Consider the following 26,342-nt stretch of genomic DNA (forward strand, 5'->3'; position numbering starts at 1 on the left):
TAGTACAAATGTGAGCTAAAACCCAGTAAACCTTCAGACGCACAGAACCTGAGCAAGAGATGGCCACTAGCAACGTGCATGGAAGCTCGGTCCCCCCAAACCACTTAAGTTTTCATATTTTTAAATTTGCTCCTCCCCCCCACCCCCACCCACCATACCATGAAGAGGCAACTGGTGTTAAATGCATTTTGTCATGTTTCTTTCTCTTTTAAACATTAAAAGAGGAAGAAAAAAAACAACATGGCATCTCAGCAAGGAAGTAGGCAAGGCACAGAAGTAAGCCTTCCCCATATAATTATTCAAGAACTGAATAGATCCAAACCTTCACCCAACCGATCCAATCTCATCCCTAAACCACTTATCAGCAAAGGGAGGTTAAAGATCCTCACATTACTTTTGAAGCAAACCCTTGAGTTTTGTTAAGAGGTGGCTGCCTTAGAATACTCAGAGCAAGATACAACCACCAGCTGTAAATCAACCATGCCACAGTCTTGAGTTATTCAGCTTTTCTTGTCTCTTCATGAAGCACAGGGTACAGTCTCTGGGCAAAGAATGCATACAGATCACTGCCAGTCATGCAGTTCTAGGTTATCAGAATATTTCACACTGTACTGTCATAGAGGTGAGAGTTGAGTCTGGAGGTCTCAGTGCAGGAAAAGGCAATCTCGTATACCCTCCGTAGCAGTCTCATTAGGTTAGGCCATTAGAGTGTCTTACGCTGCCTCTTCAGAAAGGAGAGGGTGTAGTCTCTGGGGGATGTGACTTTCTGTTTTTTCATCTGTACCTGGGACTGAGCAGTAAGCTGGAGTTTGATGGCACTTGAATTGATTTTTGCTGCTACTAGCAGTTCTTTCATTCCCTTCATCTTTTCACTCTGGAAGGCCAGTAAGGGCCCCTCTTGCACAGCCAGGGCAGTTGTAGGGCCTTCTTCCTCCTCCTGGCTTCCTCTCTCCTCACGCTCAGGCCGTGGCCCAGCACTGGACCGGCGCCGTTCCACCCCCACTTTCTTGGGTGGGGGTGGCTCCTCAGGCTTGGACTCACGGCGGGGGCCCCGCCGGCGCCCCTCACGAGGGTCTTCACTTGACTGTTCATCATCTTCATTAGCCTCTGCTTCTCGACTCACAAGAGTCACCTTCTGCCTGACCTGGGAAGAGAGAGATGAAGACAAGTGAGTGGCTTCATGATGACACTCACTGCACTGCACAAAGAAGCCCCTTCCACCACAGCTAACAAGATGCTCATTGGGAATATAATAATAATAACTTTATTTTTGTATACCGGAATACCACAAAACAGTTCAGAGCGGTTTACAAGAGAAGAGACTGTACATATACAGCGAAGATACAGAATACCACAAAACAGTTCAGAGCGGTTTACAGGAGAAGAGACTGTACATATGATATAAGAGACTGTACATAAGATATACTCTTCCCTTAGAGATCAAACCTCTATCTGTTATGTAAAGCCCCTGTTTCAGGTTTCAAGACACCGCTAGACAAAACCACACACTCAAAGGCACAAAGTAAACAACCATCAACTCCTCAAAAAGAAATTAAATAGATCAGATAAAATCCACCCAACTAATCAAAGGACTGGACAAATACTCCCCTTCCATTGCAACAAATGCAAAGCCATCAGGCAAACATACCCCTTTCACTCAAACTCAAAATAGGTGATGCAAATACCACTAGCCTATACATAAAGGCACCAGGCCATGACCAACTCACCTGCCCATCAAATCTGCCCAAGGACTGGACGAGGAAAGTAGCCCATCCAACATGCAGAACAGGCGTCAGACTACCCTCTTCCCACTTACAGATTCCATCATAGAAGCGTAACAAGTGGGCAAAGCACTCAGGGTCCTGCAGAGCAGAGCTCACCACCTGCTCCAGGAAGAGAAGAAAAAGATAAAACAGAATCTATTTAATAGATAAGATGGTAGGGGTAAGGAACTGGATGAGATCGTGTCCTACCTCTCCCTTCTCACCATCAGTAGACTCTGCCAAATTACCCGTCTCCTTCAGCAAGTTGGGCAGCATGTCGTTAGCAATATCAAAGAAATCCTTGTATATCTCTTCATCCTCCCGGCAATAATTGTAACTGTGAGAAGTAGACAAGGAGAGGCTGAGAATCAGGCCACATATACCATGCAAAGATCTGCCTCATTCAAGGACTGTATTTCCCCTAGTTTGTGTAAAGGAGACCTTCCCCTACATGCACTGAGTAAAGGAGACATTCCTGCTTATAATCAAATCCTCATTTAAACAGACTAAAGAGTAGATTAGATAATAGGAATTAAATTTGGCAGCTTGCTTGGATAATTTTATAAACTGTAGTGCTTATTCTAGAAACACTATTCATGTTTTAGATGTTCATAAACTGGCACTTATCGACATCCATACTGCTTGGATGTCCAAATTCAGATTTTGCAAAGCTAGGATAGGATACATCCAAAACTGAAGAATGTGCCTCTGGCAAGGGGGTGTGCTGAAAATAGATGGATTTCCCACTACAAGAGGAGGAAGGAATGTCCAAGTCCAAAAGGAGATAAAGCGAGTTAAACCTTCTACCAAGGACATCCAGGGGTCTTTAAGAGAAAGAACAGTAATTGTTTGTCCTTACCTTGTGTTAATACTTAACAACAAAACATAAAGGGTTCCCTGCATGTACTACATAACACAAGTACAGCACCCACTACACAAAATAAGCTACTGAAAGTTCACCCCTACAAACACAAGAGCTCTCACCCAACAGATCCATTTCCCTCACCAAGAGACCGAATTCCTCCTCTCCCCCATTATGTTCAATTCTCCTCCTATGTTCTGATCCCTCCTAAGCCCTTCTCTACTCAATGCATTGCAATCGCCCCCCCTCCAACCAGAAAGGCCACTGTATGTAAAACAGTCATGCCTCCTGCTCCAGGAGTCATACTCTGCCCTACCCCACTCCTCTGAGACCTGCCTGGGATGTCAACGTGTCCTTATAATGTTCCTGGGTGGCAGCAGATTTCTCCATTGCAGCCTGAGAGACACACGTATCCAAAATGGTGCCTTTGCATATGTACTTGGAAGCAGAGGCACCATTTTAGATACTAAAACCAACCAGGAAAGTTGACCCTTATATACCACAGTTAAAATAGAAGTCCAAAGCAAACATAAACTGTGGAGGCGGATATTCCTGATGAAAACTTTTATTCAAGTAGAGAAGCCACAAAAACATATATTCACAACTTGGAATAGGGGACCCAACACAGTCCGTGTTTCGACCTGTCTTCCTCAGGGGTCCAAGTGTGGTTGCAACAAGATTAATAAAGACAAAATCCAAACCTCTTGCAACTTCACTACTTGAATAAAAAAGTCTTCATCAGGGTCATCCGTCTCCACAGTTTTTATTTGCTTTGGACTACCATTTTAGATACTGGCACCCTCAGGCAGCAACAGAGGGGATCCCAGACAGGTCTCAGGGGGAGAAGGCTGGGCTCCTGGGAGGAGGCCACAGCTGCTTTGTGTCCACAGCGTCCTTTCTTTTTGGTAGGATCACAACACATGGGGAGGGGGCAGGAGTGACCAATACAAGGGGGGATTGGAAGGAGAATTGGACATGGGAGTTGGAGTAGTCAGGTGACACCATGGATATCATTATTACTATTTCAAAATATAGATGCTCATGAACTCTGAAAGGGACATTTACATGCCTATTGTTTTTTTCATCCATCTTTTGGATCTTTTTTCCTCCTAAAATGGAACATAGAGATATGATCAAAAAACAACTCAAGATGCTATATAGGTGGTGATATATACTAGAATATCTAGGTACACCACCTTAGGTGAATGTCTTCATAAAGACAATTAAAAATTCCAATAAATAAATAATACACTAGAATCCTGATTATCCAATGGAGTTCATATGTACAACTTATAATTCAATAAAATTTCATGAAAAATAAAAAGAATTCTGATTATCTGGTACTCAAGCAACTGGCATTCTCATCCAACTTGCAAAAAAAAAAAAAAAAAAAATCATCTTCCAGCCCCCAAAGCAGCAGAGGCAGCAGTCCTGACTGGACAACCTCCCCCTTCCTTACACCCTTGAAGAGGCAGCAGCAACGGTCCTGACCCATCAATCCCCTTCCCTCCAGCCCTGAAGCAGCAGCGGTCCTGACCCGCCAAATCCCTTCCCTCCCTCCCCCGAAGCAGCCGTGACAGCCGATTAGCAGAGGCAGTGTTGTAAACAGGCTGCTCCTGGCCAGCCCTAGCAGGGACTTTCCTTGACGCATCTCTCTCCTTCTCTTCACAAATCCAACAGACCACCAAAACCTGACATTTCTTTCTCTACAACACTGCTAAAATCTAAACCTTTCTGAGCACACTACTAAGATCTTCATTACCTCTTCCCTAGACTACTGCAACCTGTTTCTCACTGGTCTTCCACTAAACCATCTCTCTTCCATTCAATCTGTTCAGAATTCGACTACTGCATGTCTCATATTCTACTAATATCACTATGCCCACACAACCCCTCTCAAGTCTTCATTGGCTCCGTATCTGTATACAGCTTAAACTCCTCTTACTCTGCCCCAGGAACCCTGCTCATTGGGTAAATCTCTCTTCTTCTCTACAGCCAATTCCAGACTATGTCCCTTCTACTTTGCTGCTCCAATGCCTAGAACAAACTGCCTGACTCGGTACATCAAGCGCCTTCCTCTAGTAGTATTCAAATCCAGACTCAAAGCCCACTGCCTTTAACCTATCCTCTGACAAATGAAAGAGATAGGCTAGGACTTGTAGAAGTGGACAAAAGGATAAGATCTTGTCCTTGACGCTTTAGCCAGTGTATGAAGCAATTCAACTTAAGTTGGTAAGATTTAATTGTAGATGATCATGTGGCTGCCACAATGACTTCTTTAGGGAAAGAAGTTGAGCAATGTCTACTGCTTAATCTTCATGCTGTTAGTAAGAGATTCTTCAGATTGGGATGTATTCTGTCTTTCTTTTGTATGAGAAGAGTTGGATGTGATATTGAAAGAGACAAGCGTAAAGGAAATCATATCTGTCTGAGCCAATATGAGTCATGAGAATTACCTGAGCTCTATACTTGCATATTTTCTGGAGTACTCTGGGAATTAGAGGAAAAATATATAGCAGACCCATGTTCCATGGAATCAGAACATCATAAGTCAGTCTGAGGGCTTGGACAAACTGAACAGAAACAAGAGCATTTTCATTTTCTGCAAAAGCAAAGAGATCTATAGTTGAATATCCCCACCATTCAAAGCTGTAACCGATGACAGCTACACTGAATGACCACTCCTGAGGATTCAGGCGACAATGGCGTTTGCAACTTGATTTTCTTTGACTTGGAAAATAAACGGCCTGTAGCATGGTGTGAAGGGAACATACAAGGGATTAAATCCTTTGCATCTCTCAATGAAGCAATGCCAATCTCGTTTCCCCTTGCTTGTTTATGTAGAGCATAAATAATGTGAAGATATGTCCTGTTTTGAACGGGACCGTCCCATTTTTAGATCGCCTGTCCCATTGTCCCCATGCACAGCTTCGGGACACTGAAATGTCCCATTTTCAGAAAGAGTGTCCCAAAGCTGTGCGTGAAGACAATGGGACAGGTGATCACGGAGCCTGGGATTTCTCCCTGCTTCCCCAATGCCGCAACAGATCAGATGCATGCAGTGACTGCACAAGCCTCCCCCTCCCCCCCAGATCAATTCTGACGCAAAGAGGAAGTTCCGGGGCAAGCCAATTGCTGGCTCGCTGGCCCAGACCTTCCTCTCTGATGTCAGAATTGACATCGGTGGGGGGAGGGGGAAGGCTGGTGCAGTTGTTGCACGCACCTGGCTTGATGCTACAGCGATTGCTTGGAGAAATTGGCGGCGGTGGCTTGGGGGGAGGGACAGGGAGAAAGAAACTTGATACATGTGGTCACTTAAAATAACCTGGCACCATTAACTTTATCAGGTTAGTTTCAGACTTCGGTTCGGAACGATATCCCCGATATATCTCTTTGTTTCTTTGCAGATAAGCGGATAACTTTAGGTATTTTTTTTAACATTCCAGTGACATACTCTGTTTAACTTCACTGGCTAGCTCTATCCTCTTAACGTTTATTGGAAGCTTCCGGCACGCCTCCCTTCCCTACCATGTTTAAAGGTATATCTATCCATATAATCCCTTTTGGTTTTAAGACATCACAAGCCCACAGAGCCAACTTTTCCTAGGATCAAGAGAACTCTCTTTTCACGGTAGCTTAGAAAGAAAGGAAGAAAGAGGGGGGCAGGGAGAGAGAAAGAAAGGATGCACAGTCAGAAGGAAGTGCAACCAGAGACTCATGAAATCACCAGACAAAGGTAGGAAAATTATTTTATTTTCTATTTAGTGATCAAAATGTGTCAGTTTTGAGAATTTATATTTGCTGTCTATATTTTGCACTATATTTAATGGGTTCTGGGGGGGGGAAATCCTGTCGTTTTGAGGAAAAAACTAAATGGTCACGTTAAGCATAAAAGACCACCTGGCCGCTGATCCACCTTTCAAAGGTTTTTAGGATATTAAAAAAATTGCAATGAGCTCTAGGCCCTGATGTAAAGAGTATGTTTTTGATGGGTCTATAGCAGGGATCTCAAAGTCCCTCCTTGAGGGCCGCAATCCAGTCGGGTTTTCAGGATTTCCCCAATGAATATGCATTGAAAGCAGTGCATGCACATAGATCTCATGCATATTCATTGGGGAAATCCTGAAAACCCGACTGGATTGCGGCCCTCAAGGAGGGACTTTGAGACCCCTGGTCTATAGCCTCTGGGTGGCCAACTGAAGGTGAGCTCCCCATTTACATGTGAATGCATCTATGATGAACATGGTAGGAAATGGGCTATCCATTATGAGAATGGCAGGGTGGATCCACTACCAAGGAGAAATTAGGTCTTACCTGCTAATTTTCTTTAAGCCTTCTAGACCGGTCCAGACACCGACTGAAGGGTTACATACGCATATCAGCAGGTAGAGACTGAGTACACTTAAGTTTTGATCAGTATAAGAACCCTGTGCAGACCGCAGGCAGCTCGTATGGTCATCACAAAGCAGCGGGAAGTAAAAAGAAAAAAAAAACCCCAAACACCACATCTTCTCGGCAGTTCAGAACACAGTATAGTGTCCATCACAGCATCATCAGGTGTTCAGCCATGCGAGCCAACCAATATGCATGTATGTGAAGTTTTGGCTGAACCACTATCCGTACTCTTCAATCTTTCCATGCACACGGGAAAAGTACCCCTAGACTGGAAAACAGCTAACGTAATTCCACTCCAGAAAAAGGGCTGCAGAACGGAGACAGGAAATTACAGACCGGTGAGTCTTACATCCATAGTGTGCAAACTCATGGAAACACTGATCAAACAGGAACTTGACAAAATTCTAGACGAAGAAAATTTACGCGATCCACATCAACACGGATTTACCAGGGGAAGGTCCTGCCAATCTAATCTGATTGACTTCTTTGATTGGGTGACCAGTCATCTGGATGCCGGTGAGTCCCTTGACGTGATATATTTGGACTTCAGCAAAGCTTTTGATAGCGTCCCACACCGCAGGCTGTTGAACAAACTAAAATCGATGGGATTAGGGGATACATTCACAACATGGGTAAGGGATTGGCTAGATGGTAGGCTTCAAAGGGTGATGGTAAACGGTACCCCCTCCAAAACGTCAGCAGTGATGAGTGGAGTACCTCAGGGCTCCGTCTTAGGGCCGATTCTATTCAATTTATTCATAGGAGATTTGACCCAAGGACTTAGAGGAAAAGTATCACTGTTTGCCGACGATGCCAAACTATGCAACATAGTTGGCAAAAGCAGTGTGCCTGACTTTATGACGCAGGACCTAAGACAGCTTGAACAGTGGTCATCAACTTGGCAGCTGGGCTTCAATGCTAAAAAATGTAAAGTAATGCACCTAGGCAAAAAAAATCCACACAGAACTTACACACTAAATGGTGAAACCTTGTCCAGGACCACGGTGGAACGTGATTTAGGAGTGATCATTAGCGATGATATGAAGGCTGCCAATCAAGTAGAGAAGGCTTCATCCAAGGCAAGACAAATGATGGGATGTATTCGTAGGGGTTTTGTCAGCAGAAAGCCTGAAGTCATAATGCCACTGTACAGATCCATGGTGAGACCTCATCTCGAGTATTGTGTTCAATTCTGGAGACCACACTACCGAAAAGATGTGTTGAGAATTGAGTCGGTTCAGCGAATGGCTACCAGGATGGTTTTGGGGCTCAGGGAACTCACGTATGAAGAAAGGTTAAAAAAAACTGCGGATGTACTCACTGGAGGAGCGAAGAGAGAGAGGGGACATGATTGAGACCTTTAAGTATATTACTGGGCATATAGAGGTGAAAGATGATATCTTCAGTCTTACAGGGCCCTCGGTAACCAGAGGACACTCGCTGAAAATCAGGGGAGGGAAATTTCAGGGTGATGCTAGGAAGTACTTCTTCACTGAAAGGGTGGTAGATCATTGGAACGAGCTGCCTCAGCGGGTGATTGAGGCCAGCAGCGTGTTAGATTTCAAGAGAAAATGGGATATTCATGTGGGATCTCTAGGAGAGTAAGAATCAGGGAGTGGGTCATTGGTATGGGCAGACTCGATGGGCTATGGCCCTTTTCTGCCGTCAATTTCTATGTTTCTATGTTTCTATGTATGCATTCCAATTTATAATTTTTTTAACATTTTGAAACACAATAGATATATCTACATTTCAAACAATTGTGCATACAGTCACACAGTCCTCCATGAGTAAAGTGAGAATCTCATGACAGACACTGTCATAGCAGTGAATGAGAAAATACCAAAACACTGTACTTGAGTGGGTTCTGTACCAGTCCAAAAGGGCTAGAGGAAAAAAGGTTTAGCAGATAAGACCTAATTTCTCCATCCTCATTGGCCTATTCAGACCATTTCAGATACTGACTGTAGGAAAGTACCAAAGTAGCAACTCTCAAGGACAGGCAACCCAAAAACCAGAGGTCAAAACCCCAGCACCAAAGGCCACATCATGCATAGCCTGAACATCAATGCGGTAGTGATGAGTGAAGGAATGCAAGGTAGACCAAGTCACCTCTTTACAGGTAGCCAGCAGTGGACCCAAACTCTTCAAGACCCAAGAAGTCACTAGGCTATCAGACCGAAGGTTGGGCAGCCCCACTGCCGGACAATGGACCTGAACACTCTCCATGACAAGGACTATTTTCCCGGGTCCAGGGTCTGACGACTTAGAAAGTCGGCCTGAACTTTGTAACGCCCGCCATGTGGGCAGCGGACAAGGCCACCAGATGCTTTTCTGCCCAGGAAAATAGCATCCGAGCTTCCAGGCCCAGCAGAGGATTCTTTGTGCCACCCTGTCGGTTGACATAGGCTACCGCTGTCACATTGTCTGAGAACACTCGGACAGCTTGACAATCGAGACACTTCTAAAAACGTAGCAGGCCTAGTCGCATCGCCCACAGTTCCAGACCTGCAGACTGCCCCCCAGCCATAAAGATTTGCGTCTGTAGTCAGGGTCACCCAATTCAAGACACTCAGAGGAAGTCCTCTGTCCAGAGTTACCGGATTCAACCATCACTGCATGCTGCTGTGGGCTGCTGCCGTCCAAGGCAGTGGTAAACTCAGAGGATCCCACTGTGGATTCCACCAAGACAATAGTGACTGCTGAAGGAGCCGAAGCCGTGCTCTGGCCCACAGGATCATATCTATGGTCACAACCATGAGACCCAGGACCTGCAGATATAGCCAGGCCATAGGAGCCAGAACCACTAACATGTCCTGAATCTTGAACGTGCTGGAATCCGGAAGAAACACCCAGTTCCTCGCCGTGTGAAACCTCAGATCTCTGGAGCCATGGGGTATAACCTAGCACATTTGAGGGAACCCACCAGGGACTCCCAAACTTCAGCAAGGATCCTAGCCAGATCCGGAGTATCCAGAAATGAGGCGGACAGCGGACGTTGGTCACTCATCAGGGAACATTCTGCTTGTTCAGGTTGATCCGAATTCAGGTTCAAATCTTGTAAGGATTCAGCAATAATATCCGTCAGGCAGCTAGATCATCCACAAAATCGCAGGACCCACTCTCATCAGGATCATGCAGATCTGCGAGATTAGCCACATCAGCTGACGCTGCCAAGGAAACCTGTGACAGCAGGGACATAGAGACTGAAACAGAAGAAATGGCGGGAACCGGGGTCCCCGAGAGAGAACATAGAGACATGCTGGAATCCAGGGGTTGGGAAGATCCTATCTGCTGCACTGGATTCTGAGTTGAGGAAACAGGCATGGCCTTTTTAAACCAGGAACGCCTGATACATCATATTAACAAATTCCGGGGATAAAAATTATCCGGCGGCCAGAGCCGCTCTGTGTGCATCTGATCTAGAATGCTTAGATGACTTATGGAACTTGTCCCCAGAACTGCGCTTGTGTTTCACCGGAGCGCCATCTGCACCCTTCTTAGGGCCACCAGGCACAAATTTCGCGGCACTGGTAGCAGTAAGCCCAAAGAGGGTTTCACTGGAGGTGAAAGGCACTGAAACCATGCACCCTACTCCTCCCTTGCGGGCCATGGCACGTGTGGCAACCAGCTGCCAATCTGACAGCCATCTGCTGCAAACGAGGCATGAATACATGCCATCATGTCCTGAGGAGGCCATCTGTGAAGTTTGGAACAAAAACGAAGCTCCTAAGTGCAAAAAATATACTTTTGAAAAGTTTAAAGAAAATCCAAGATGGCCACCGTGGGTGCCGATTTTGCCCTAAAACAGCCAGGGTAAAACACTGGGAACCTGGGAAAATGGCAATTTTGCGTTTTCAGAGGTGAGGGGGGTTAGGGCATGCAGAGAAACCACCCATAAATCCCTTTTTAGGATCCCCAAAATCGCCAAACCAGCATGCATATAGCTACTCACAGAGCTCTGTGCTGTCATAGAAAAGCATGGCAGGCAAGCTTAAACAAGCATGCAAGATCATTACCTCAGGAAGCTGACAAAATTGGATTTTAAGTCTTCTGACTGCCTCACCTGCCCGATCACCCCAGCCAGTGACTACCAGGACCTCCAGAACAATCAGGCAAGGTACGAAGTCCGGTCTACGGAACCGCGCAGCCTGCCCTCAACCCCTTAGCGGACGAACCCAGAGTGAGTTAGCACCCAGTCCCGAAGCCCTGATCTGACCTGCAGGCTGTCAGGGGGCTTACTGCAGCAGCAGGTTACTCCCCCAGATGTAGACAATTATATATATAGAAAAGTCTGCGATCTCCCACCATAGGATGTCTCCGCAGGGTGAATCTGCAGCACCAGGGCAAGACGCACCAAATATCAAATTAATTTACTAGAATTTATGAAAATAAAACATGAAACTGAGATTCCAGGGGAGTGTCACAGGAGATGACCACAGGAGGAGGGGTCAGACTTTGGTTTTGAGTTCCCAACAAATCAGGGCTGGAAGGAACTGATTACCCTACCGTTCAGCCTAGGGAGGGATTGTACAAGAACTGGGTGTCCATTGCAATGATCCTCCAACCGCACAGGCTAGCACTGGTCATCAGAATCTCCCAAGGGAAATTCAGAGAGGCATGCCCTTTGAGAGGGCAGCCGTCTGCAACCACCACTGCAGGCTGCTCTTCACTTCTGGTAAGCAGAGAAGCAGTTGCTGAAGCAAGTCTACCTGAGGAGACAATCAAAAGAGAAGAGTCTTGGAAAGGCCTTATGTGCACTCTTGCCCAAGGGACCACCTCTATGGCTGCCGCCATCAACCCCAGGACCTGCAGATAATGCCACACCATGGGAGTTGGACTCTGTAGCAGGTCCGAAATCTGCTTTTGGAGCTTCAGTCTGTGTGGTTCTGGAAGAAAGACCTGACCCAAGGCCATGTCAAACAAAACTCCCAGGTACTCCAGATGATGGGTTGGCTCCAGCTGACTCTTCTTGAAGTTGAAGATCCATCCCTGAAAGTAATAAAATCACAGAGCAGAGCAGGAACACTTCTGAGCAATTTGCTTGCAGAAAAAAAACTGAGGGGGCAGGAGGCAGAGTTCAAAAGATGATTGACAGCATTTTGCAAGCAACTCGCGGGTTCAGATGCATAACCCCAGCGTTCAGGCCCACTAGACACATTGCACTAGAATTTATAATAGTTCTGGACATAATGGGATGTATATCTGTGAAGCAGCCTAGTGGTTAAAGCTGATGCCTCAGAACCTCAGGTTGCAGGATGGATCCCAGAACTGCTCCTTGTAGCCCTGGGCAAGTCACTTAACCCTCCATTGCCCCAGCTACCATAATTAGATTATGAGCCCACTGGAACAGATAGGGAAAATACTTACAGTACCTGATCACCAATCAATGTAAACTACTTAGGATCCCCTTAGGAAATCTAAGTAGTATATAAATAAATACTGCTGTGATGATGAACAGTTGAATAAAACTTTAAATGAGAAAAGAAAGTGCAGGGATAGGGTGGAAATAGCTAAATGTTCTTGCGATTGTGGAACATTAGAAAGATGTTAATCAGGGCTATACATTAAAAAAAGAGAGGGACATACCTCTTGCCTGGGCTGCCAACTGCCAGTCTGCTGGCATTATATAAAGGAGACCTGACAATTGCTAGGGCTGTGATTTCACATATACATATAAAGGAGACATGCCTCCTGCCTAGGCTGGCTCTAGCAACTAGAAATTACAGAACAGCTGAAGTTAATCTCAGGATTGAAATTTATAACTATTTGATCACCGAGGGAAGTCACTCTATGAGACCAGTATTGACCCCTGATGCTGGCGAGCGCTGAAAACACAGGTCATGTTGGGTCTTTGAATAAAGCCTCTACATTTCCTAGTCTCCAGCTGTCGTTTCATCTGAGGAGTCACATTACTGTTTGGTTGGTTTGATTGAGTAAATGAGTACTACCACCTGCACATATTGTACACAGGAAAACTGCTTTGAGCTTGGGCTGCCATTCTGCTGGCCTTGTGTAAAGGAGACCCGCCTCCTACATAACACTTGCTAGAGTTGTGATTCCACATATACAACAGAAAAGAGACCTGCGTTTCACTGAAACGGTGAACTTGATGGGCTCCTTAAATAAAACTTGCCCTCAGTTTGGACTGTGATCACATTTATAGAAGTAACAGTGAACTTAAAACTATTTTCCTCTTTGGTTTCTGTATTTGATATGGCTAATATGAATTACCTAATCCTGCTATGCTCACTGTGATTATGTGATGGGCTGAGGCTATGGTGAGTTACAACTAGTGCTGCCCAATTCACCGATTAACTTCGATGAATCGATTCAAATTGATTCGTTGTCTGAGAAAATCAGACTCACCGATTCAGCGACCCTGGTAAGACCTGACATACCTCTTGAGACCTCCTAAAACAGCAGCGTCGGCAGAGCTCTGAACGGGCTGCTTTGCATCTTTCCCAACCGGGGCCTTCCCTCTGCCACATCCCTGATGATGTCATTGGTGATGCAACAGAGGGAGGAACTAGCAGGGCAGATCGCAAAGCAGCCCGTTCAAAGCACTGCTGCTGCTTTAGGAGGCCTCAGAGGTATGTCAGGGTTCACGGTGGGCAGATCGGTGGGGTGCTGCTGTACAGGGGGATGGTTGGGAGAGGAGGAAAGCTGCTGCTCAGGGGAATGGGAGGGGAGGAAAAATGCTGCATATGGGGGCATAAATGAGAGAGAAAGAATTGTTGGGATGGAGGAGAAGAAGGGAGAGATGAAACAAAGAGGTAAAAAAGGGGTGAGGGAAAAATCCTTCATATGGTGGAGGGGAGGGAGACATGTATGAGGAAGAGAGAGGGAGAAATGTTGGACAAAAGGTGGAGGGCAAGGAGAGATGGTGCATGGGGAGAGAGAAAAAAATGTTGCACATAATAATGGAGGGGAGGAAAGGAGAGATGCTGCATGAAGGAGAATAAAGAAGTTTGACCCAGGGCACAAGGCAGGGAGAGAGAGAGAGAGATGGTAGACAGTGGGAAAGAAACAAATGTTGGATATGACAGTGGAAGGTAGAAAAGAAAATTTTATTTTGTGATTTTCTATTTTCTGACACTATGTCAGATTTGAAATGTTTATCCTGCCAGAGCTGGTGTTAGACAGTGATCATGAGCTAGGACCTAACAGAGAGAGAAAAAGTATTTTTTATTTTGTTTACACCACAGCGCCGGAATGGGGTTGGAGAGGGCAAAGAGGGTTGGGGTGGATGGAAAGACTACAAAATAAACCTGCCAGGACATTTGAAAATAAACACCCAATTGGGCAGGAAAAGTTAATCAAATCGAGAAAAAAAAATTTCCCTGAATTAGGCAGCACTAGTTACAACTGGTTTAGCATTTGCTCTTGGAAGAGAGAGGGTGCAAAATCTCACTCCTGTATGACTGTAGCTGTGTCTGCCCAGGCTTCCATTGCCTCCTTCATATTCTTGTTCCGGCAGTGATAAGCAGCAAGGTACATGTATGGGTAGATGTGTTCGTTCTGGTAGAATTTCTGGGCTGCTCCAATTCCCTGGGAGGGAGAGGGAGAAAAGATAAAATATAAGTTGTTTTGAGCCCCCCTCCCTGTATATTCTCTATAGAAACAGTACATGCTAATATATCTCATGAACATTCATTGCGGAGTTTTTTTTGAGCCCATGAAGCATTAACCGAGGCTTTTTTCCCCACATATTTATATGCTGTGTTTAGCTTAGTGCAAAATACTGCATTTCTCTCTCACCCTATATTGTACTACATAGTAGTCAGTGGAGTGATCATTACTGTGTCAAGCATAATTTTTGCTTTTTCTCAGATAATTGAATTATGCTCTATTGAATTATATGGTATCCTAAAACCCCAATTGACTAGGTGGGCTCCAAGGACTGGGTAGAGAACCATCCTCTCCAATAAATATACACACACACACAACATGGATTCCTGTTGGATCTGGGAAAAGGAACAGTGGAGTGAGGTGATCACATTTGCTGATAACACAAAATTATTCCAAGTGGAATTAAAAGGGGCAGATAGTGAAGAGTTGGAAAAGGGTCTTTGTGGTCTGGGTTCCAAATGACAGGTGAAATTTAATATGGGCATGTACAAAGTGATGCTCAGAAAGAAAAAGATTTGTAACTAGAGACAAAATGTGTTCACATTAGGAGTTGCCACATAAGAAAAGAATCTTGGAGTCATTGTAGATAATACACCAAAATCTTCAGTTCAGTGTGTACTGGAGCTCATAAAAGCAATGAGAATATTAAGATTTAATTGGAAAGAAATGGAAAATTAAACAGAGTATTGCAATGTCTCTGCACCATGTAAATCCCAGCTTTTGGAAGCTATGCTGTGACTACACCTTGAGTACAGTAAGCAGTTTTAGTCATCTCATTATAAATATAGCATAAATAGAAAAATTATAAAGGGAGTGGAACAGTTTCCCTATGAAGAGAGACTAAACAGATTAGAGCTCTTCAGCAGTTCAGAGAAGATATGACTTTTATAAAATCTTGGATTGTAGTTCTTTTCATATTTTTCCCATTTCAATCTGCACACCGCTTTGATTCCAATACCGAAAAGCGGTATAAGAACAGTGTACAGATATTTACCCTTTCAGACTAGGGAACACCATGAAATTAATTAACAGATTTTAACAACATGATTACGCTGGGTATTAAACATATTTGGACAAGCTCCTGGAGGAAAAATCCACATATAATTATTAGGCAGACTGGTTAAAAGTCATGGATCATCTCACTGGGATCCTACCAGACTGGCCAGTGTAGGATGCTAGACCAAATGGCCCAGCAAGGCACACCTTTTGTGCTCTGCCAGCAATCTCTACATGTACGCACACACACAAAAATGAATCTTTGAAAGCTGTGATATGATGTGGTAGTACACTGCTTTGAGAAACCAGTTACTGAACTTGTGCTCAGAGAGCTGAGAAACACCTTTTAGCTTTCCCCTAGAATCCCATCCACCCCATGCAACCCAACGCTGCTTCACCCTCTTCTGATCACTTTTCCATGCCATACTTTATGGTACAGTGTCAAGGGGTCAAGTCTCCCCTGTGTAGGCTCCAGTTCTTCCAAATCAGCCAGGTTCCCCAGTGCCATAGGATACCTGTGAACAAGAAACATCAAACAGGGTAATGAGGGATGAAAACAGGGCTTCAACTTGCTTTCACGGAAGGGATGTGGGGAGAGAGTAACCTGTTATCCATACATTACAATGCCCAAGCCTACATAGGTTCATCTGGATCTGCAGCTGTCTCCTTATGCTTCGTGTGTTTGTGGAGGGAGAGCCAGTGGGGCAACTATTACAGCCACCCCACTAGTTCTCATAACAGAATTAACCAGCCCTGGGCTGGAGAGAAAAATGTGAGATCATGTGTAACACAGTTTATTGTAAAATGACAACCACTGACCTTTCCAGGTGTCCAAGGTCATAGAGGACCCAGAGCAGCTTCTGCAGGATAGAAAAAGAGGCAGAATTAAGCGATCAGGACATAGGAAAAGGCTGACAGGATACAATGCTGAGATTGTGCCCTTGTGAGAGAACGGGTGCTTCAAGGTGGTCTCACCTGCTGTAACCGAAGGAGCTCTAAGCTATCTGTGTGAAGATCAATTGAGGGATTGATGGCACAGACCATGAAAGCCACTTCCATCTGCCGGTCACACCTCAGGTAGTAGCCCTTCAGGTACAGCCAGCTCTGTACAAGAGACCACTTACATGTTATACATGTACAAACTGTCAGGCCAATAAAATGTCCCAATTCTAGAATCTGACAGAGCAAAGGAAAGGGGGAATGAGAGAGAAAAAAAAAAGATAGAAGGCGGGGAGGACAGAGAACAGATGGAGAGTAAACATAGAAGATGAGAAAAGATAACAAGGAGTGAGAAAGCACAGTACTGGAAAAAATGAGAGAGAGGGAAAGACTAAAGAATCCCCATCTAAGTAAAACCTCTATTCAAATTATTAAACAGCATCATTCCACCAATCCTCTCATTTGGATGTAAAGCCTGGAATCAATCTATAACCCAGAGCTACATAGAATGAGCCAAAATATCATGTCCACAGAAAACCCTCCAATAACAAGGACAGAGTAGAACTAGGGCACTTCTTACTACTCACAAAAAAAAAAATCAAATTGCAGTGTTGCCTCAACAATAGCAAGAAAAAATGGGGACCTATATTCCAAAAACATGGGTAAAACCAAAACAATGGAACAATAGTTTCTGGATATTAGAGGAACTGTTGAACAATAATAATTTATTTACATTACATTAGTGATTTCTATTCTGCCATTACCTTGTGGTTCAAAGCAGATTACATAAGGAGTTATTTGGACTTTTAGGAATATATAAGGATTTATCTGGATATTTCCTGTGGTATTAAATCTAATGTCCAAATTTTAAGTTACTTCATTATCGTTTTGCATGTACTCCCTCCTCTACAAAGCCGCACTAGTGTTTTTAGCGCCGGCCGCGGTGGTAACAGCTCGGACGCTCATAGGAATTCTATCAGAGTTCAGAGCTGTTACCACAGCGTCTAGTGCTAAAAACGCTAGTGTGGTCTTGTAAAGGAGGGGGGTTAATCACTGGGGATGTGCATTAAATGATGAGCATGTTTTCACATATATTCTTTTTTTTTCAGTGTTTCACCACTATTTTATATCATTTTATTTATTTTAGCCATTTTTATAGTTTCTGTCTAATTCGGTTTCATTTCAGTTCCATTTCTCAACATCTGTGTCACAAGTCATACTTCATACTTCTAAGTATGATCCTGCAACATTAGGTAAGGGATCTATAAGGTCCATATGGCTTTTAGTTAAATTTTAGCAACTGCACATATTTGGCACACAGTCAGATTCACATGGTTTCAAATTTTTTTTATAGGTCAAGTCTCTTTTTGGTTCTCTCAAACTCAATATAGCACACATCACAAATATAGGTCATTCATTCCTACTTTTTGGGACACCAACCATTTATTAATCAAACAAACATCTTGAGAACTCACATTGGTTCACTATGTATTCTTGGCCACATTATATACACTAGTTCAGATTTATCTGTTCACACAATATGACACATTCAAATATTCTTATATTTATTTTATTTTCCATTCAAGGACCCTCGATGAAGGCAAAGGCTGCCGAAACACGGACCATGTTGGGTCTGATATATGTTTTCGTTTATATATCATATGTTGCTATTTACATGAGGTAATGTTACTATCTGCATTACACGATACAACTGATGGTTTTGTTTTTACATTTGATTTAAATAAATTATTACTGTTCAACAATTCCTGTGATATCTAGAAACTATTGTTCCATCTTTTTGTTTTGGTCTTGCCTCAACAATTGTGCCACAAAAATTCCCTATCTGATCTTATCAAAAAACTTAAATAGCATGTGGGCTAAGCAAATAGTATGTTGTAGCAATGTGATCCCTAAACCTAGAGTTCCTGGGTGCAGTGATCACCCTGGACCTGGGAGACTCAGTAACTCCACTTCTTAACTCCCAGTGCTCAAAAAGCATCAGCCCTAGCTACCGAAAGGAAACATTGCAAATAATGCATCAGCCCTAGAGCACTGTTAACACTTCCTATTAAAAAAAACACAGAATAAGCAAGACTGCTCTCCATCTCCACAGAAAAGCTACACACTAGCGCAGAGTTTGACATAGTAGGATTCTAGTTCACCAGGGGATGTAGGAATTTTGCTGTGCCAGCTGGAATTATCATACCCTTATGCTGTAGCCACTCTGACACCCCTAAGATTTTAAAAGCTGAAGTAGAGGAAAAACTATCTAATCATGAAGGAAACAGCAGCCATAGTAGCAAAATGTGTCATACTCTTTTCATCAGACCAAATACATAACATGACCAGATATGATGAGTACACTGGGAGATATGGAAAATCTTTACTAGAAAATTAATTTTATTTCCTATTATTAAGAATCCCTGACAAGGCCCCTCTTCCACTTTTTACCCTCACAGAAGTAAAACAGCTCCTAATGCTTGATACAAAAGCTAAGTTTTTCTCCTTAAATAAAAAAATTTTAACTGACCATACACATATGTTTCTGTTAATTCAGTTATGTATAACTTATTTTTTAAATGTTGCAGTTTTTCTAGAATGTTCTCTGGCACGTCTCCTCACCCGCTCAGCCACACCAGCATCCACAGTCTGGCCACGCCTGTCTTCATTGCCCTTCCCATGCCACGTGACTTCTGCAGTCTGTTCCCCTTCTGCACCAAAGACCACCCAGGCATGGTCCTCTGAAAGTGCAAGGTGGACATCTGGGAGGCCAAGAACCTGGCAGGCTGCCACCACAGCAAAAGCCACACCTGAGCTGTCCAACTTAGTGCCTGAAGTAAAAACACAAAAACAGAAAATCAGATGTCAAAGATTAAAAAGGATAATCAGTTTTAGTTTATTCTTGTAATATTCTTTTCATTTCTATTTATTTATCTTGTGTTTGTAATCCACCTTGCAGTTTTGCATTAATGTGAAAGGCAGAAACTAAGTTTTAAATTAAATTAAATGAATAGAAATAGACAGGGTTACAGGTAAGAAGTGTGGAAATATCTTGCCAGATAAAAAAGGAGGAAGAAAAGAAGTCTTGAAGTGAAAGATCCCTAACAAGAACCAAATTTAAAAAAAAATCAGGAGATGGATGAAAGGATGGACTGATGTTGGAAAGAGGGAAGAGGGCGAGACATACCTGTGATGAAGCTAAAGAGTGATTGAATGTGGGCTCTGTCCTTGAAGTAGGATCGGCTCAGGCTATTCCAGATGATGTCCGAAACCCGCTTCACTAGCTCTCTGCTGGAGGTGCCCCCCACCCTTGGGTAGAGCGATAAGTCCACAGCACCACGGATTTGCGCTGTGAAGCGAGCATACAGCGCCTCCACAATAGACAGGTCCAGCACAGGGAAGTAGGAGGGACAGTTAGGGTCAGGACCTGGAATGCTCTCAAAGGTCACTCCTGGCACATTGGTGGGCAAAACACGGTTGACAGCCAGGAAGTGCTCCATGAAGCCCAGAACCAGTGAGAGCAATGCTAAATCTGGTTCACCCCGCCGCAGCTCTGCCTCAAAGAACTGCACCACCCCCTCCAGGGAATGGAGAGGAAAGAATTCTTTCTGTGCTGCGCTGAGTCCCATGTCTCCTCTTTACCACTGCCAGGGAACTATGGAGACAGAAAAGAACACATGCCATCCTCATGAGGGAAGAAACAATAATTATGGGTAATATCAGACAACTCTTATTCATTATAAATAATCTATTAACCTCCCTTGGTTCTCAACCTTCTTTCAGTCATGACACCAGCCAGATGATGAATATGTGAATATGTGACACGCTGCATACATGACCTCTTGGTTTGATATAGTATAGCAATTCTTATGTCAAATAAGATGCCTAAACCACTTTGAGGTAGGCATCTATACTGAGGTGCTTATCAGCAAGTAGGTACCATTTGGAGAAGGATTTGGGGTAGGATGCTCAGTCCCTCCTGCCCGCACCCGCTGAAAGTTCTCCAGCAGGAGAGATACTCAATCTCTCCTGCCGGACACCCCCCCGAACCCCCGAAGGTTTGCCGGCAGGAGAGATGCTGACACCCCCCACCCCCACTAGACCCCCCACCCCCACCATATTTGATTGATTTCAGTTTTGATAAAACATTGTTGAACAGAACATTTTGGGATCTGTTATTCAGCAAAGAGGAAAACCATCGTAGCGCAATGTCTCAGATTCCCATTTCAGAGAGCCACTCAATGAGGACAGGATTGTCAATAGTGTCGAAGGCTGTGCTGAGATCCAGCAGCACCAGAAGGACATCATTACCCTTCCTATGAGTTTCCAGCAGTTGTCGATGATGTCGAGAAGGACAGTTTCAGTACTGTGGAATTTCCTGAATCTCGATTGGAAGGAGGATAGGGTGCCTTGATCATTGATAAAGGAGTGTAATTGGGTTAACACTGTTTCTTCCAGGATCTTGGAGACAAAGTGTAGGTTAGAGACAGGTCTAAATTGCCAGGCACGTTAGGGGCGAGAATTGGTTTCTTCAAAATCGGTTTGATGATCACCAACTTCCAGTTTGCGGGCACTACGCCTGTTTGTAGAGAGGTATTGATGAGAGAAGGATGGAGTCTACAAAAGCGTCTTTCATCAACACTAGGAGGTGTGGCGGACAGGGGTCCAGGTTGGAGCCAGAAGGGCAGATTGGGTCATCGAGGGAGATGGTTTCAAAGTTAGTTAGGTTCTAAGTTGTGGTTTTAGTTGTTTTGTCTGAGTCACAGGGGATAATGTCTGTAGTGCGGCGGTCAAGGTGAGACCGTATTTTATCTACTTATCCCCCCAGCCAGCACTTCTCCTCATTCTCAGCCTCCCCCCCCCCAAGCCAGCATTTCTTATTTTTTCTACCCTCCCCAGTCATGATCTCTGATACTCTATCTCCCCTAAAACCCATACATGCATGAAAGAATTTCCCTCCCCCTCTCATCCACCATTCCTTCTCTCTTCCCTTTCATCCCCTCTGCTCCAAATGGCATCTACTCCAAAGAAGGCTCTGGCCTTGCATGTGCCCCTCATCCTAAAGCTTCCTCTGTGTACCTCAGCAATGCTGATATTCTAATAAGCAACATGCCGCTGGTTCTGCAGGCTTCCCTCTACCATGGGTCTGCCTGTGAATAAAGAGGAAGTGACATCATCAAGAGCAGGAACGAGGTATAAGCCTGCAGAGCCCATGCGGGATGCCCAAAGATGTTGCCAGTAACAATTTGGGCCACAGATGGACAAAGGGAGAGCCAATGCCAAATTCTGTGCAAAACAGAGGTAATTCTACATTGTGCAGTATTCCATCAGAATTCCAAATTAGAAATAGAAATATGAAAACCAAAATTGAATTGGGAATCCCAAAAAGTCAAACTTGCCATGTACCACAACTCTGGAGTAATAAAAACAAATGCATTTCCTCTTGTACTAAACACATCCATGAAGTATGTTTCTCAACGTTAACAATAAATTCAGAATAAAACACTTTTTTTTCTATCTTTGTTGTCTGGGCATTTTATTTTTCAGTAATATTGATCCTAGGTTTGTTTTTTATTCTGCTTTCTTTCTGACTGCTTTCCATTTGTCTTTTCTCCTCTCTCCTCACTGCATGTCTTTTACACATTGATCTTTCCCTTTTAGTTATTTCTTCTCTCTCTCTTTTCTGACTCTATGTCAGGGGTAGGGAATTCCGGTCCACGAGAGCCGTATTCCAGTCGGGTTTTCAGGATTTCCCCAATGAATATGCATTGAAAGCAGTGCATGCAAATAGATCTCATGCATATTCATTGGGGATATCCTGAAACCCGAGTGGAATATGGCTCTCGAGGACCGGAGTTCCCTACCCCTGCTCTACGCTCTCAAATTTCACCTCTTTCTCACTTCATGTCCTCCATCTCCTTTTTACTTTTCACCTAGTGTATCACTTTTCCATCTCCTCTCACCCTTTGCTCTCCTTCCCCAGCATTCTGTTCTATTTACTCCCCATTACTACATTCCTACCCTCTCCTCTGTAATGAGTGTCCTCCTCACTCATCCTCTTGACAATCCTCCTTCCCACTATTCGCCATGGTTCCACCATTCCCAACAACTCCCTTCCCTCCCCCCTTGTAGCTTAACATTCCTTGCTTTCTGTCCTTCTCTCGCCCATCATTTGTAGCCTGTCCAGTTGCCACTATACCCCAACATCTCCATGTCATAAGAACATACAGTAAGAGTTACCATACTGGAATAAACTGGTTCACCAAGCCAAGTATCCTGTTTCCAACAGTGGCCAATCCAGGTCATAGGTACCTGGCAAGATCCCTCAAAAAGTAAAACTGCTTTTATGCCCTAATATCTCCACTACAAGCGAATTTTCCACTCTATGCTAACTTATCTGGGTGTAAAAACCTGGAATGACCTACCAGAAGCAATCAGGAAAGTGACAAACTACACCACATTCAGAAAAAACTTGACGACCCACCTCTTTGACAATTAACTGTTTCAGCTTCTGTATAGCACCCCCTACTTCTAGGTCCCTCCTTTTGCTTCTCCATGCTCCCATCCCCTACTACTTTCCCACTTCTTCTTTGATCTATCGCCTTGAGCTTGTATAGGTTTGTGCGACTCACAAATGGAAGATTAGATTAGATTTCTCTTCCTTCCTGACCCCCTACAATCCAGTATCTTCTTCTCTCCCCTCGTTCCCCATAGTCCAGCATTTTTCCTTCTCTCTCCACCTCCTCCCAAGGTCCAAAATCTCACTTTCTCTATCCACCACAACAGCATGCCCCCCTTTACTATACTACTATTTGTAATTTCTATAGCGCTGAGAGGCGTAGGCAGCGCTATACATTTTGGCATTCCCCCCTCCCCATTGCTCCAGCATTGCTCTTTGTCTGCCTCACCCCCAATCTAGCATCTCTCCTTCTTTCTCCTCCTTCCCCCTATGGCAGGGGTAGGCAATTCCGGTCCTCAAGAGCCAGAGCCAGGTGAGGTTTTCAGGATATCCACAATAAATATGCATGAGCTAGATTTGCATCTCAAGGAGGCAGTGCATGCAAATCCATGTCATACATATTCATTGCGGATATCCTGAAAACCTAACCTGGCTCCAGGCTCTCGAGGACCGGAATTGCCTACCCCTGCCCTATGGTCTCTACATTTCACTTACTGGTCCAGCATCCTTCCTTCCTTCTCTGCTCCCTTTCCCCATGGTGCAGCTTCTCCCCCTCTCTTTTTCCTTCCTCCCTGCCACCCTTCTTCCCCGTCCTACCTTCCTTCTTCCACCCTTCTTCTTCGTTCTACCCTTATCTTTTTCATTAAAGATCGCCGGCCACAGTCGCCTCGGAATCGTCCCGCCCCCCTCCCCTCAACGCAACTTCCTGTTTCCGGCGAGATGGGTCGCTGCGAAGTCCGGGTAGAGGCGGTTGTTGCTACCGGTTACCTCAAACGATAAGTTGGACGGTAGAACGGGGGAGGATAAGATGCCGGATCATAGGCGGTGGGGAAGACGAATCTCAACTTTATTTTTTTTTTCTTCTTAAAATAAGTTACGTTAATTCAGAATGTACGGTGTTACGTGACTGCCTGGTTATATCAATGTTGTTTATGATTAGAGCTGTTATTTAAATTTTCATTAAAGTGAAAAAAAGAAGGTTGCCCGGGAGCCACAAGAGTACTTGAGACCTTTTGGTCGCCTTCTGTTTTAGCGGCGGAGGGGGGGGGGATGTATTTACTATGCTGATCACTTGTGTATTGTTTGTTACTCGTTGGACTGCACTGTGTTTGGGTTTTTTTTTTGTCTTTATAGCACAATAAAACATTTTAATATAAAGTGAAAAAAGAAGATCTTTAAAATCACATGCCTGATGAAATTGTATGTTTCAGTGGATTCCTAAATAAACAGGAAGCTGACAGCTTCTCTGTATTGTACAAAGTTCAACTCATCTTTCTGCAAGTTCTAATGCAGGGGTCTCAAAGTCCTTCCTTGAAGGCCGGAATCCAGTCGGGTTTTCAGGATTTCCCCAATGAATATGCATGAGATCTATGTGCATGCACTGCTTTCAATGCATATTCATTGGGGAAATCCTGAAAACCCAACTGGATTGCGGCCCTCAAGGAGGGACTTTGAGATCCCTGTTCTAATGGGTCTTGGTAAAACCAGGATTTCTAGGATCTAGGGCAGACCACCTTAAGAATGGAATGCTCTTCTCTTATGCCTGCCTCAAATCTTTCAGTGGGGAATCCCCATACTCTTTCACCCTTCTCTGTAAGGTCCCACCCCCTATAATGCAGTTCTTTTCTTCAGTGGTTGGGATTAGCACAGAAGAACCAATGATGTCATCAAAGGGGGGGGGGCTTCCTGCAGAATGACAGAGGGGCAGTCAAAAGTTGCTGCAGCTGGCAGAGCTAAAGGGTACAGGTGACAGTGGAACTACTGCAGGGAGTGGGGGGGATACTGAAAGAGGCATAAAGTAAGATCAAAATGTTCCAGAAAGGAACAAAATAAATAGTACACAAAGTGAAGGGGGGTGACAGTGGCAGGAAACATCCATATCCTGCACTCCTTCCCCATCAGAAGCAAAGGATAAGCTAGGTTTCTGCATGATTTGTCAGGATCTACCAGGATTCCGCAATTCTGACCACAGGAAGGGCTGTATCCACCTGAAATCAGCACCTGTCACCACCGATAAGGCAGGAAACATCTTTATCCTAAACTCCTTCCCCATCAAACCACAGAACATGCCAGGATCCTGCAATTCTGCACCTATAAGCCAGGAAACATCCTTATCCTGCATGCCTTCCCCATCAGGGGATCTGCCACGAAAGGCAGGATATGCAGAATTCTGCAGGATCTACAAGAATCCTGTAGTTCTGATCCCAGGAAAGGCTGTATCCTCCTGGATTCAGCACCTTTCACCACCTATAAGACAGGAAACATCCATACACTGCACTCCTTTCCCCTTCAAAAGCATAGGACCTGTCAGGATCCTGCAATTCTGACACCAGGAATGGCTGTATCCCCCTGGATTCAACATACAGTGGTGCCTCACACAACGAACTTAATTGGTTCCAGGAGCAAGTTTGTTATGCGAAAAGTTCGTTATGTGAAACGCGTTTTCCCATAACAATACATGTTAAAAAAAATAATTCGTTCTGTAGCATAAAATATTCTAAGATGACATAAAAAAAGATAAATTTTTTGTTATTATTTTTATTTAGATACATCTAAAAACATAATTGTTTTTTAAAACAACACACATTTTTTAAATTTAAAGACAGACTAAGTAGAGTCTAATTTTACAGTGAGAGAGGGCAGAGTCTCAGCGGCAAAAACTGGGACTTAACTGTTCATTTTTTTTTTTCTAGCATCGGGGAAGCGGCGAGAGTAGCTCCGCCCCCCCAACGCATCAGCAGTAGGCGCCGGGCCCCTGCACAGGGAGCCAGGCGGAGAGAGGGCAGTTAAGCGCAGTGCCTGCGCGGAAGGATACAGCTCGGGCGACTTCGTTGTGTGAAACGAAGTTCGTTGTAGGAAGCAAGACATGAAGTTCGTTGTGCGCAGCGTTCGCTGTGCGAGGCGTTCGTTATGCGAGGCACCACTGTAGTTTACCACCCAAAAGCCAGGAAACATCCTTATCCTGCTGGGATCTGCCAAGAAAGACAGGATATGCCAAGCTCCTGTAATTAGGACCCCAGGAAGGGGATTCAGCACCTTTCACCACTATAAGTGAAGAAACATCCATACCCTGCAC

At 44.3% G+C, this 26,342-nt stretch overlaps 1 protein-coding gene across 4 annotated transcripts; it reads right to left on the bottom strand.

Moving 5' to 3' along the window:
• Window positions 1-153: 153 nt before the first annotated feature.
• On the bottom strand, window positions 154-23,999 carry MEN1 (menin 1). 4 transcript variants are annotated; one of them, XM_033957395.1, is made up of 10 exons: window positions 23,864-23,999; window positions 19,775-20,242; window positions 19,210-19,418; window positions 16,624-16,752; window positions 16,468-16,508; window positions 16,076-16,163; window positions 14,435-14,571; window positions 1,974-2,100; window positions 1,728-1,883; window positions 154-1,144 (listed from the first exon to the last, which is right to left on the bottom strand). In XM_033957395.1, exons 2-10 carry the CDS (start codon window positions 20,214-20,216, stop codon window positions 704-706), a joined length of 1,770 nt encoding a protein of 589 aa, XP_033813286.1. In that variant the 5' UTR covers window positions 20,217-20,242; window positions 23,864-23,999; the 3' UTR covers window positions 154-703. The 4 variants fall into 4 exon arrangements, with proteins under 4 accessions (XP_033813286.1, XP_033813290.1, XP_033813289.1 ...); XM_033957399.1 differs by lacking the exon at window positions 23,864-23,999 and adding an exon at window positions 23,762-23,805; XM_033957398.1 differs by lacking the exon at window positions 23,864-23,999 and adding an exon at window positions 23,496-23,538.
• Between the last annotated feature and the right edge of the window lie 2,343 nt (window positions 24,000-26,342).

The sequence above is a fragment of the Geotrypetes seraphini genome, chromosome 8 (genome assembly GCF_902459505.1).
Source record: "Geotrypetes seraphini chromosome 8, aGeoSer1.1, whole genome shotgun sequence".
Classification (NCBI taxonomy): domain Eukaryota; kingdom Metazoa; phylum Chordata; class Amphibia; order Gymnophiona; family Dermophiidae; genus Geotrypetes; species Geotrypetes seraphini.

Excerpts from the sequence above, each read along its gene's own strand:
- MEN1 (XM_033957395.1), bottom strand. The coding sequence starts at position 20,216 with ATGGGACTCAGCGCAGCACAGAAAGAATTCTTTCCTCTCCATTCCCTG. Across the intron at positions 19,419-19,774 it reads ACTCTTTAGCTTCATCACAG|GCACTAAGTTGGACAGCTCA; the intron begins GTATGTCTCGCC and ends TTTTTACTTCAG. Across the intron at positions 16,753-19,209 it reads ATGCTGGTGTGGCTGAGCGG|AGCTGGCTGTACCTGAAGGG; the intron begins GTGAGGAGACGT and ends TCTCTTGTACAG.